This window comes from Mesoplodon bidens (assembly GCF_964165515.1).
Source record: "Mesoplodon bidens genome assembly, chromosome: 8".
In the NCBI taxonomy this organism is placed as follows: domain Eukaryota; kingdom Metazoa; phylum Chordata; class Mammalia; order Artiodactyla; family Ziphiidae; genus Mesoplodon; species Mesoplodon bidens.
The window spans coordinates 107,182,923-107,194,935 of NC_138165.1; the positions used below are offsets into that span (position 1 = coordinate 107,182,923).

Sequence of the window (12,013 nt, forward strand, 5' to 3'; positions counted from 1 at the left end):
CTTTTGTCAAGATTTTAAAGTGGAAAACCCAGCCTTAGTGACCACCTGTGGGGACACTACCATTCTGTCTGCCCAGCCCTAGTGTCTTCTTGGGCTGGTCTGCTGTCTTAATCACGATTCTTGGGAATTCCCTGGCAGTCCAGTGGTTAGGACTCTGCTCTTACACTGCAGAGGACACGGGTTCAATCCCTGGTCTGGGAACGAAGATCCTGCAAGCTGCATGGTGTGGCCAAAACCAACCAACCAACAAACAAAAAATCAGGTTTCTTGGGTGGCAAGAGAAAATAAAAACCCAGGATAAACCAGCTTTAGTGAAACACAGGAATGTATTACCTCATGTAACCAGACTGGGAAAGTAGGGCTGGGCTGCTTTCAGGACTGGAGGGAACCAGGGACACTAATGCCATCAGAATTTTTGGTTTCTCGTCTCCTCTTCTCCCTGTGTGTTTGCTCCATTTTTTTCAGGCTAAACTCTTCATGAGACCTGGGAGGGGACATGGCTACTAGCAGGGCCATGCACGGCCTCACTTCCTAACGGAAGGAGAAAAAGGTCCCCTCTCTCCCAGATCCAGTTTAAAAATTCCTGTGGAGGACAGTGATTGGCAAGGGTTCCTATACCCACCCTTGGGACCCGTTTCTTGCATGATGGGGCAAGGAAAAACCATGACTATAGTCAGGAGGGTGGATGTGTTAATAGAAGGATGGGGGAGGAGAGAACATGTAAGATCTACTTAATACATTTCAACTTTCAACAGTCTGAACAGACGTGTTCTACACCTACCTTCTTCTGGGACCGGTCCCTTCCCCTCCATCCAGAGAGAACCACCCTAGGAGACTGACCCTGCCTCTTTGCCACGTAGATTATTAGACATGGGCACCTCCTAGTCCAGTAGCCTCCTCTCCCAGATATATATTTTTTAAGTTATTTGGGGTTTGGGGGGCTTTTTTTGTTTTTTAAAATTTATTTATACTTTATTTATTTATTTTTGGCTGCATTGTGTCTTCATTGCTGCACACAGTGTTTCTCTAGTTGCTGCGAGTGGGGGCCACTCCTGTGGTGCATGGGCCTCACTACAGTGGCCTCTCTCGTTGCGGAGCACGGGCTCCAGGCGCGCAGGCCTCAGTAGTTGTGGCGCACGGGCTTAGCTGCTCCGCGGCATGCAGGATCCTCCCGGACCAGGAAGCGAACCCGTGTCCCCTACATTGGCAGGCAGAATCTCAACCACTGTGCCACCACGGAAGTCCCCTCTCCCAGAAATTTATTAGACCTGGGACTTGGATATGCCAGCTTGGTCTGCCACTGGCTTGTACTGTGGAGATGCTGGAGGAGCTGGACAAAAAGAGCTGGACCACAAGACAAAGGATGCAGCAATTTACAGAGGGAGGCAGAGGCAAAGAGCTGAGCATTCTGACAGGATCTGCATCTGGGTCCCAGTCCAGCCAAATCCCTGCTGCCAGCCTGATGCAACACCCCATATGCATATAACCTCCCCTTTCCCTTAAGGAAGCTCGAATTGCACTTCTATTGCTTGCAATCAAAAGCATTCTGGGCCTCCCTGGTGGCACAGTGGTTGAGAGTCCGCCTGCCGATGCAGGGGATACGGGTTCGTGCCCCGGTCTGGGAGGACCCCATATGCCACGGAGCGGCTGGGCCCGTGAGCCATGGCCGCTGAGCCTGCGCATCCGGAGCCTGTGCTCCGCAACGGGAGAGGCCACAACAGTGAGAGGCCCGCGTACGGCAAAAAAAAAAAAAAAAAAAAAAAAAAAAAGGGACTTCCCTGGTGGCACAGTGGTTTAGACTCTGTGCTCCAATGCAGGGGGCCTGGGTTCGATCCCTGGTCAGGGAACTAGATCCCACATACATGCAGCAACTAAGAGTTCGCATGCCGCAACTAAGGAGCCCGACTGCCACAACTAAGACCTGGCGCAACCAAATAAATAAATAAATATTTAAAAAAAAAAAAGCATTCTGATACTCTATTTCATCCTAAAAAACAAAAAACAAAAACAAAACAAAAAAAACTGCCAGAACCTTCATACCCTGATACACAGCAGAGGGACATATGGTTATATGGCTGGGTTCTGGCACCAGCCTTCCTCAACTGAATCCGAGTTCTGTCTCTTACTAACTCTGTGACATCAGACAAGCTACCTGACCTCTGCATGTCAGTTTCCTCATCTGCAAAAGACATACTAATAGTACCTACGTTGTAGTGTTCTGAGAATTAAATAAGTTAATCCATGTTGAGCAAAGTGCCTGGCATGCAAAAATCACTCATTTAACATTAGGTATTATTCATAGTAGGAGAGGGCAGCAGTGTCTGGGAGAAATTTTATCATCTCTTTAAAGAGCAAAGAGGCAAACCAAGGGAGATGACTTCCCATAGAGACACACTCTCTCTCTAGCCGTTGTCCCAGCTTGTTAGATGTGCCATGTTGAATCCTCCAGCCACCATTCCAGACACTTGGCTGTCAGTTTATAGAAGGGATAGCAAGGACTTACTCTAAGAAAGTTAAAGTTTACTGTAATGCTTGTATTGGGGTACAGGGATAATAGCCACGTCAGACAGTCATTTTTAAAATGTGAAATCTAAGTGTCAACATATATATGGAGCGGGTGATGAGACCTGCATGGGTTTTACTCCACGTGCACAGAGAGTCTTTATAATGGAAATGTCAGGTGGTATTTATTCATATGTCTGCAAACACAATAACACTAAAGGGAACAAAGAAAAGCCAAGGGATAAAAATGTCGATCGCCAAAAAATGTGCCATTTGGAAGGACCATCGGTGTGTCTGAAAATCCACGTCGGTTGGATTCTTGGCTATCCTTTCATTTACTCCAGCAGTCACTAGGTTTACTAGGTTACAGCAGTTAACAGGGGAACATGGTTAGCTTATCTTACTTTCATTTTTAGTGATCTAATTTTGAGAACAGCTGAAAAGGAGTGGAAATAAAGAATAAAGATCGAGCCCTATTTTTTTAAAACAGGAAATTATATTTTTAAAACAGAATAAAAGCAAGAGAAAAAAAGAACAGAAGAGAATCAAAAGCCCTGGGCGCTGGCTGGGTCTTTTTGACTTTATAATTCCTTACATTCATCCATAATCACATTCAGATCTCCCTTCCTGAAGAGTGAGCTCCTTGAGGCCAGGATCCAAGTCTGGCCATCTTTGTCTCCAGGCAGTGCTCACCCTGTGCCTGACCCACACCAGGACCCAGCTGTTTGACCACTTGCTGATTGAAAGATAAAGGAAAGCAGGGGGACCAAAAGGGAAAGGACAGAAGTAAATAGGACAATTCTTGGAAGGTTGCACTTGAGTTCCTCGGAACTGGAGCACCACTTCACATGTATCTTACATCCATTACAGGCAGGCAGAATCCATTTCATAGATATCGCTATCCAGCAAAGCATGCTGCATCCTTTAGACCCTCAGTATTTACCAGAACAAATAAAAATGCTTTTTTTAAGAGCCATAATTTGTCTCCGGAATATTCAGACAACCTCATTTCCTCCTCCTTCCTATTACTCATTACTCATCCTCCCTCCAGCCAGTCCCCTCAGGGTCTCGGGAGCACACCTGAGGCTTCCAAACCACTGACTTTGCTCTTTGCCCTCCCTATTGGCTAATTTAGGAATTGATTTCAAATCATTTCAAATTATTCTTTGTTTGATGTATTCTAGTTGAGCCAAACTACAATGTCAGCAGAAACAGAAACTGCATAATGGAGTGCAGTAGTTAAGTCACAGACGCTAGAGTCAAACTGCCTGTGTTTGAAGCCAGGTCTCGCCAATAAATAGCCAGGTGTGCTCAGGCCAGTGACTTACCCCTGTGGGCCTCAGATTCCTCATTTGTAAATGAGGATAAAGCTGCTAAGAGTAGCTAATAACAACCTTACTGAGTAGGGTTGTTGTGAGGATTAAGAGAGTGACAACACGTGAAATATTCAGAAGAGTGCACGGCCCATAATGTTGTTAGAAGTGTTCCCACTTATTATTTATCTCCCACAGAACCTAGCACTCTGCTGAAGAAGTGGTTTTATCAATAAATCTATGTTCGTTTCTATAACTTTTTCTTGCATATATGGTACATATATAACGGATAACAGTTAGAAAATGCATATAAGATATAGAAAATACATACAACAAAAGAACACCAGCAATGCTACTTCCCAGAGAAAATATTTTCATATATTCCATTCATTAATTAAACAACATTTACTGAGCACCTAATATATGAAAGACTCCACGCCCTTGCTGGAGGTAAAATGATGAACAAAGACAGAAACGGCTCTTGCTGTGGAGGTTACAGTCTGTGGTGGGGAGACACGCCTTAAGCAAGTAATGGTAAAAAACATGCTAAGCTGCAACTGTGATAAATGCTAGAACAGAGAGGTCCGCGTGTCATTGGGCGATCTGACCTAGTTGCGAAGGTCTGTTACTTGAAGGTTGTGAGGAAGTGACTACTGAGCTGAGAATTAACTCATAGGAATTAACTCAGAAAGGTCAGAAGGGAAGGGTTTGCCCAACAGAAGCACAGTGAATCCAAAGGCCCTGCACTGGGAGGGAGCGTGGTGAGCAGAAGAGAGGAGGAGGGCCCACAGAGGCTGCAGTGCTCACTGGGCAAAGCTGGCTGGGTAGGGAGAGGGCAGACCTACAGAGCTTAGTACCCTTAGTTTAGAAATTATATTCTCTATTCATTCAACAAACTTTGCCTATGAGGATCCAGGGACATACTAATTTAACATCAATTCGAGTTATATCGTATACTCCTTTTATTATGAACTTTTTTGAACAATAAATATACAGTAATTTAACTCTCATTGGTGGAAATCAATAGATTTTTCCCAACTCTCCATTATTACTAACAAAAACTGTGACAGTTTTCTCTGGGCATTTGTCCAAATATTTGTTGACATACATTCCTGTAAGGGGAATTGCTGGTTCTGCGAATTTGTTAACATGTTTTAATCATAATCTTGTCTGGGAAATCAGCATATTCAACTGTCAAGATTTGATTCTAGGCTCTTTTGAGGTTGGTACCACTGTTACATTTAGAGGCATTCTTCGTGACTTTCAGAACCTGCTTCTTCATTTGCTTCAGTGTATGAGGAAGTCCCTTCTATTTCTGATCCCCATGGGTCTTTCCCACAAATTCAGATCACTCAGTACTGGCTGCTGACAAAATATCTTTACAGCTCTAGAATCCTAACTGTCCTACTCCTGGGCTCCACAGGAGAGGAAAGGCCTTCTTCTCTGTCTGTGAAGGATCTTCCTCTGGACTTGAGACACATTGAAAGAGAAGGCAGATTCTGACATTCCTTTCCTCTCTTCTGCCTCCTATTTTGTCCGGCTCCATTTTCATGCAATAAATTTACTAACTTGTTAAATGCAGATGGAACTCAGATGATTCTACTACAGACCAAGGTTTCCCATTCTACTGAGTTAATAGATGTCATCTTCTCCCGAGTCTGTCTTTCATCTTCCGCTTTCATCTACTGGCAAACTGTCCTTTTTCTCTTTCAAAATCCTGTTTGTATCCTAACCCTTAAATGACCTCCTAAGGACCCATTTACTTTTAGGTCATAGATAATTTCTAGGCTTCTAATGATTTACATAGCTAATCTATTCGCATTTTCTTTAGCGGTTCTTTGCATTCCATTTCTGTATTGCAAAAAAAACCTTTTTCCTAGGTCAGTGGGTTGCTCTTGCTTAAAGCAACCAATCCTTGGTTAGGACTTCGAAGGATACCAAGTGTCTAGGTAAGGTTAGGCTTACTATGTACAGGCTCAGTGTGAATTGTATTATATAGGTTATTACTTTTAATCCTCACGACAATCCTGTGGGTTAGGTATCATTCCTTCCCGGTTTAGGGATCTTCCCCATTTTACAGATTAGGAAACTGAGGCTTAGGGATGCTGCCACTCATCTATAGCCACACAGCTACCATGTGGGGAGTTTACTTCTGCTTGTAAACTGACATGAAGAAAAGGGAGGCAGGCTAAGAAAGAAAATATAAAACGGGGAAAAGCAAGCAAAGGAAACAGCAGGTGGGCGGAAGCCACCCTTTTGTCTTTTCCTTCCTCCGCCCCCGATCCCGCAAGGCCGAGCCTCCAACGTGGCCCGCACGCCTCCTAGCGGCCGCATCTCTGCTGCCGGCACTTCCGGCCTCGGGATGCTATCATCAGCCAGCGCCCTGAGTCGGCGCCGGACACGTGCGTGCGTGTGGCGTAAGACGTCGGATGAGGAGGCGGGCTTTCTGGCTCTGTCCAAAGCCATTTCCGTCAGGAACCGGAAGTCCGTCCTGGATTGCATCGGGGGAGGCCTGTGCGTGGACCTGAATCCTGGGGCTGCTGCTCCTTCCGCGCCCGCTGGTTGCCTCATGGTGCGGGCCGCGGCCGCCAGCCCCCGTGCGGATCGGCGGCGCTAAGGCGCCGGGGCAGCGCGCGACATGTCGTCGGGCCTCCGCGCCGCCGTCTTCCCCCGCTGGAAGCGCCACATCTCGGAGGAGTTGAGGCGCCGGGACCGGCTGCAGAGGCAGGCGTTCGAAGAAATCATCCTGCAGTGTGAGCGGCTGGCGGGCCCCGGGAGCGGGCGGGCGGGCGGGCCCAGCCGAGGCGTGCGGGGCGCCAGCGGGAACCCGAGGCCGAGCCCCCCGCGCCGCCCGCGCGCCTTGAGGCCGCCCCGGGTACCCAGCGCTGTGCACCCCCAAACGCCTTTTTAGATCTTTTCCTCTTTCACTTTATCCTTGGGTGTGACTGTGGTGGGTTTTCTTCTTCAGTTGGGTATTCTTCACGGGCAGGCACCGTTCACGTCTGTGTTTGTAAATCCCAGCAGCTCACACAATGCTTGTGTTACTTAAATAGGCCGGTTCCAGAAACATCCTGTTTCGGGCATCGTGTTAGTGAAACGGGCACTGACTTTAAGCAGTAAACTCGCTCCGTTGCCGTCGTCTTCAGAGTGTGGTGAAATGTTTGCCTTTCATTCCTGAAGATCTGTTGTTCTTCCTGCACTTTGGTGTTCTTTGACTGTTACATATTACACATCTTGAGTCTTAACGTACTTTTTAGTTGGGACATCACAGTCTTTACTGTGGCCCACACCCACCCCTGCTGCTGCAATTTGAGTACAAAAATGTTTGTGCCCTTAGATGCCTTCTAAAGAGCATTTCCTTGCCCCCCGCCCCATTTTACCATAACTGACGACACATTTGGGGGAAGAAACGGGGCACTCTTCGGACCTCTGGTTCCGTCTACCCCTTGAAGTAAGCCTGCAAATCTCAAATCATGTAGATGATGCAGTTCAGTGTAATAGTAGGTGCCCTTTGTTGAATTCTGATTGTGCTAAATTTATGGTTCCTGAACTTACCTGCACATTAGAATCAGGTGGGGATCTTTTAAAAATTACAAAGCCCAGGGCACATCCCAGACCAAAGACACCCCATTAGTACAGGTGGGACGCAGGTGTCAGTATTTCTTGATGATCCCCAAGTAATTCTGAGGTAAAGACAAGCTTTAGTGCTATCGTAAATATTTGGCATGTGTCATTTCACTTTATCTTTCCGAAAATTCTATGAAGCACGTCTTGTTGCCCTTTATACAAATGAGAAAATTGAGACTGAGAGGGATTAGGTCATTTCTCTGGGGAGGTACAGCAGATTAATGGTAGGGCCTGGATTTGGACACGGACTTGATGGCTCCTGACTTTTTTGCACTTCTGCCTTTCTCATTGGGTCCCCCAAGAAACGGCCTTCCTTGCTTTCGCTGAGCCCATCCTCTTAACTAAAATGGGGAGAAAAGTGGATGATGAATGTGCCACTCCTGTGCTAATTCCTTACGCTGTTAAGAGGCTGGCAGCCCAGTGCTCTTTCAGAAAGCCAGAAGCACCGGAAACTCCTTGCTGAAACGATTCCTCATGGGTTACATAAATTCAGGTCATCGGGTATTTCATCATATGCTTATTCTTTAAAAGCTAATACACACTGAAAGTCAAATTGGGTTGGAGGTCTGACGACACTCCCCTTACCAGCCTCACTTACCTGAGTCTGGTTTGCTGCATCTGTAAGATAGGGGTGAAGCTCGCCTTGCCTGCTTCATAAACACAGTGCTGTGCATGTAAGTGCTTTGAAAGCCATCTGCGTAATTGTCTATACATGGAAGGTGCTTGTAATCACGTTGACACAATTGAATGTTTTTCTGCACTTGGAAAATGGACATCTTGAAGGGGTGGAGGATGTTTGAGGAAAGTCAGAAAGACAGGTCAGTCCTGGAGAGGGAACACGTCTTAAAACAGCTATAGTGAGTAATGCATGCCCGGGAGCTAGGAGAGGAGGCGCAAGAGGGCAAGACAACCTTGGCCTGTTAAAATCTGCAGTTGAGGCAGGGGATTGACAGTTGGGAGATCACTTCTAGTTTGACTGGAACAGCCTCACTCTTCATTCCTCGCTTCCCAAAGCAGTCAACCAGAGTTTCCTGTTCAGTCCTGCCTCCGAGCCTGAAGAGAAAGATGAAAAGAGGCTATGGGGACAGCAGGTGGCCTTTGAGTGAGAGGAACTTTTAAGAAGGATCCCTCTTGAGTACCTCATGTCTTTGATATCACAGGGCACCTAGCTGTAACATTTTGAAGATCTTATTAGAGCCCTTTGACACTGGTGAACATTCAAGGTTGGAATCACTTCCCTGTTCTCTTGAGCTAATTTATTAAATTAATATTGATGACGATAGTGTTTCTGTTTCTGCCCAGGATTTCCATTTTTAGATATCAAGAAGTAGGACTCAACTCTTTAAGAGGAAAGATAAGCTATTCTAACAGGTATAGTCACTAGTATAAACCCTCTCCAACGTTTGCTGTGAAGCAACGCTAATCTCAGACGTTTGGGATCTGTGAAAGCCCCCGGCAGGTGTGGGTTTTCTGTAAGTTTCCCGTGGTCACTTTCTTGTTCTGCTTTGTGCACCCCCTTCCACTTCTGATCTCACTGGCCCCCTGCATGCATGTCATTTTTTGCCCTGACTTTTCTTTTGAATTTCTGCACTGTGTTCCCTGTCACATTTATTAAGTTCCAAGGACGCATTTTCTTCCTTGAGCTCCCTGCTCCTGTGTTCTCTGGCATGTTAGGATCTTGCACCCAGTTGGACGAGCAGGGAACCTCAGAATAACCTTTGACTTCTTACTAATTGATATCTGTTCATGTCACTGCCTGCTTTTAAAATCTGTTGTTTCGCTGTTGCCAGTAAGAAGAGGTCTGAATTTCTCATCCTGCCCTTTCATGTGTTGGTGCAAACTTTTATTTCTAGCCCCTTACTGAACAGCTCTCTAGACCTTCTGCTTGGACTGTCTGTCGTCTTCACCCGTGAAACTATCTGAGAAAATGAGTAAAAGTTCACTCTTCCTTTTTTTATACTTGACCTCCACCCCACCCCCACCCCCATTACACTTTTTTAGCTCCTTGAGGTCAGGGACTCTGGTTTGTATTTGTATCCCTAGTGCCCTGATCTTAACTTTTAAAAAAAAATTCCAAATATAATAAGGTAAGGGTTTCCTCTCTTACTTAGAGGTGCATAGCACTTCACTTTTCCACTGTGTTTTGGTATGTTTGTTGCCTCTTTCCCGGGTAGAAACAGGTAGCTGTGGGAGTAGAAAGCATGGGCACGGGGGCGTTTTGGAGTGATTTTTCATAGGTTCCTTTGTCTGGGCTGCCTGTGCTTGGGCCAGGAAGCGTCTAAGGAGTGCATGTGCCTGGAGTTTGGACAATTGCTGTAATCGGTGGTAAAGTACAGTGCCTAGTACTTTGATACCTCGTAAAAGTGAAACGTGCCCAGTCATCTTCTGGTTATTTCTTTGGTCCAAATCTTTATAAGATCTTAAGTAGTAATAAAGCATACCTGGGTTGTAATAACTTTTTCTTTCTTTGCTAGATAACAAGTTGCTGGAAAAGTCAGATCTTCATTCAGTGCTGGCCCATAAGCTACAAGCTGAAAAGCATGACATACCAAACAGGCATGAGATAAGGTATTCTGAAACTATCCTGTATTATTTGTGTCTCCTTTTTAATTGAAATTTGTCTCAGTTCAGTTGTCACTTCCCTGATTTTGAAGCAAACCAAGTACTGTGTTTGTGCTCCACTTTTTGTCAGTTCCTTTCAAATAAAAACTTCTGAAGCCAAATAACTAACTATTTGACTTGTTTTTTGAAGCTATGTAGCTACCCACCTAGAAGGCTCATCATCAGTACATGTGAGCTTGAGAAATTGCTTAAGGCGAGTAACCAGGCCAGTTCCTCCTGTAGCCTGCCAGGGTTCACTTTTTCTAAATAATCAGACAAGTAAGCATTCCTGAGCAGATTTACATAGATCTTGTCAGTACAGGATTGACTGGCCTGTAAACATAAGGGCTACAGGTCTATGTGATCCTTTTTAGTTCAGTGTTGTTTCCACGTATCTCAGTGTGCGGTCAAACCAGTGCGTTGCAGAAACTTTTTTTTTTTGAGAAAGATTAGGCAGAAATCTGCATTTTATAGGAAGGGTAAGTATTGCTTCACTAAATATGTGAGTATGTGTTCATGGTGGGGAGTTTAGTATCTTTACTTGGGTCATTCATGTAAACTATCTCTTTTTGAGGGTCATGGTCCAAAAAAACCTTAAAGCCATACTTCATCAGAGTGGCTTAAATGGAATCATTCTAGAGTCTTACTGTCCTCCTTTTCCATTTGTTCATCACGTTTGCATATTAAATTTTGTGGTTTGTATGGGAACAGTACCCATTATTGCTCTAAAATCTACAAGCTTTTTTGCATATCAGCTACCATTTAGAAATTGTAAAACCAAAGCTGACGGTAATTTAAGATTTTAGGAAAAAAACAGAAATGCTGGGTATAGCTTACCTCATTTACTCCTGTAGCCATATCTGCTAACTACTTGCCATCCGTGTTTCCTCATCTGGCGAGGTAGTCTCCAGGCAGACCGGAGTAGAAAGAGGAACAGATGGCCCGGCCTAGGTTCCATATTTGCTTAAGAACAATTCAGGAGATCGTGCCTAGCTGTGGTCCTGGGAGGCCTTCTGCTGGATTTAAAATATTAGTTGCTGTGTTCTGGTCAACTTTAGGTGTAGAGAATCCATTTCGCCCTTTTTCATCTAAATTCAGTCAACTGAAAACTTGAAACATTTTATTTCTATCTGGTTAGCCTCTTGGTGACTATATTCCTGCATCCTTTATCTGTCAGCGAAACTCATTTGCTTGGAAAGGCACAATAAATAAATATACAACATTCTTTTAACTGAGTATCACTGGGGTGGTAATTTAACTGGAAGTCCGTCCTTCCTGCAAACTTGTGTTCACAGTCAGGCCTCTTCCTGACTGCCTCGTTTCTATTAATGCTCTCCTTATTTTCCACAAGTCAGCTATGATTCCTTTTTCCCTTGGTGTGCTGCCCCTCCCCCTTTGCAGTCACCCAGGCCTGTTGATTCTTTGCCCACAGTGTCCTGTGCATCTGTCCCTTGGTTTGCATTTGTGTGCCACCAACTTCGTTGCTTATCTATGCTTCCATTCCTAGACTATGGCAGAGGTCTCTGAGTTCACTGAGTCATTTTGTGACTACAGTGTGAGCCAGGCACTGGGACAGAAGACGGGGATCTAATTGACTGCTTTCTCTCTCTGCTGGGCTCTCAAGTCCTGCCCATCCCATTCGAATTAATCTTAAAAAACACTGTGCTTAAAAAGCTTTATCTCATCAATTATCTGACTCCTCTCTTAAGTGTTTTAATCCCTTTGCTTACTGAATAAATCAAAGTGGAACTCATCCCTGGGAAATAGTTGATTCCAACAGTTTTCTAAGTATGCTTGCTAGACCACAACCTCAGAGATTTGTTGGAAATGCAGAATGTTGGGCCTCACCCCAGAGCTCCTGTTTCAGAGACTCTAGGGGTGGCGCCCAGTAGTCTTGTTTTAAGAACGCTTTAGGTGATTCTGATGACCTCTAACATATAAGAACCACCGCTTTAGTGGCTACTCAGTCC

General features: G+C 45.2%; 1 protein-coding gene across 4 annotated transcripts in view; it reads left to right on the forward strand.

Annotated features, from left to right (window-relative positions):
* The first annotated feature begins 6,299 nt into the window (after positions 1–6,299).
* The window catches only part of ATG16L1 (autophagy related 16 like 1), a 46,704-nt gene continuing 40,990 nt past the window's right edge, over positions 6,300–12,013 (forward strand). For all 4 annotated transcript variants that reach the window (XM_081242736.1, XM_081242737.1, XM_081242739.1 and 1 more), the window contains exons 1-2: positions 6,300–6,568; positions 9,917–10,010. In XM_081242736.1, coding sequence (XP_081098862.1) covers positions 6,454–6,568; positions 9,917–10,010 — 209 coding nt within the window. In that variant the 5' untranslated portion in view covers positions 6,300–6,453. The remainder of the gene's footprint in view (positions 6,569–9,916; positions 10,011–12,013) is intronic.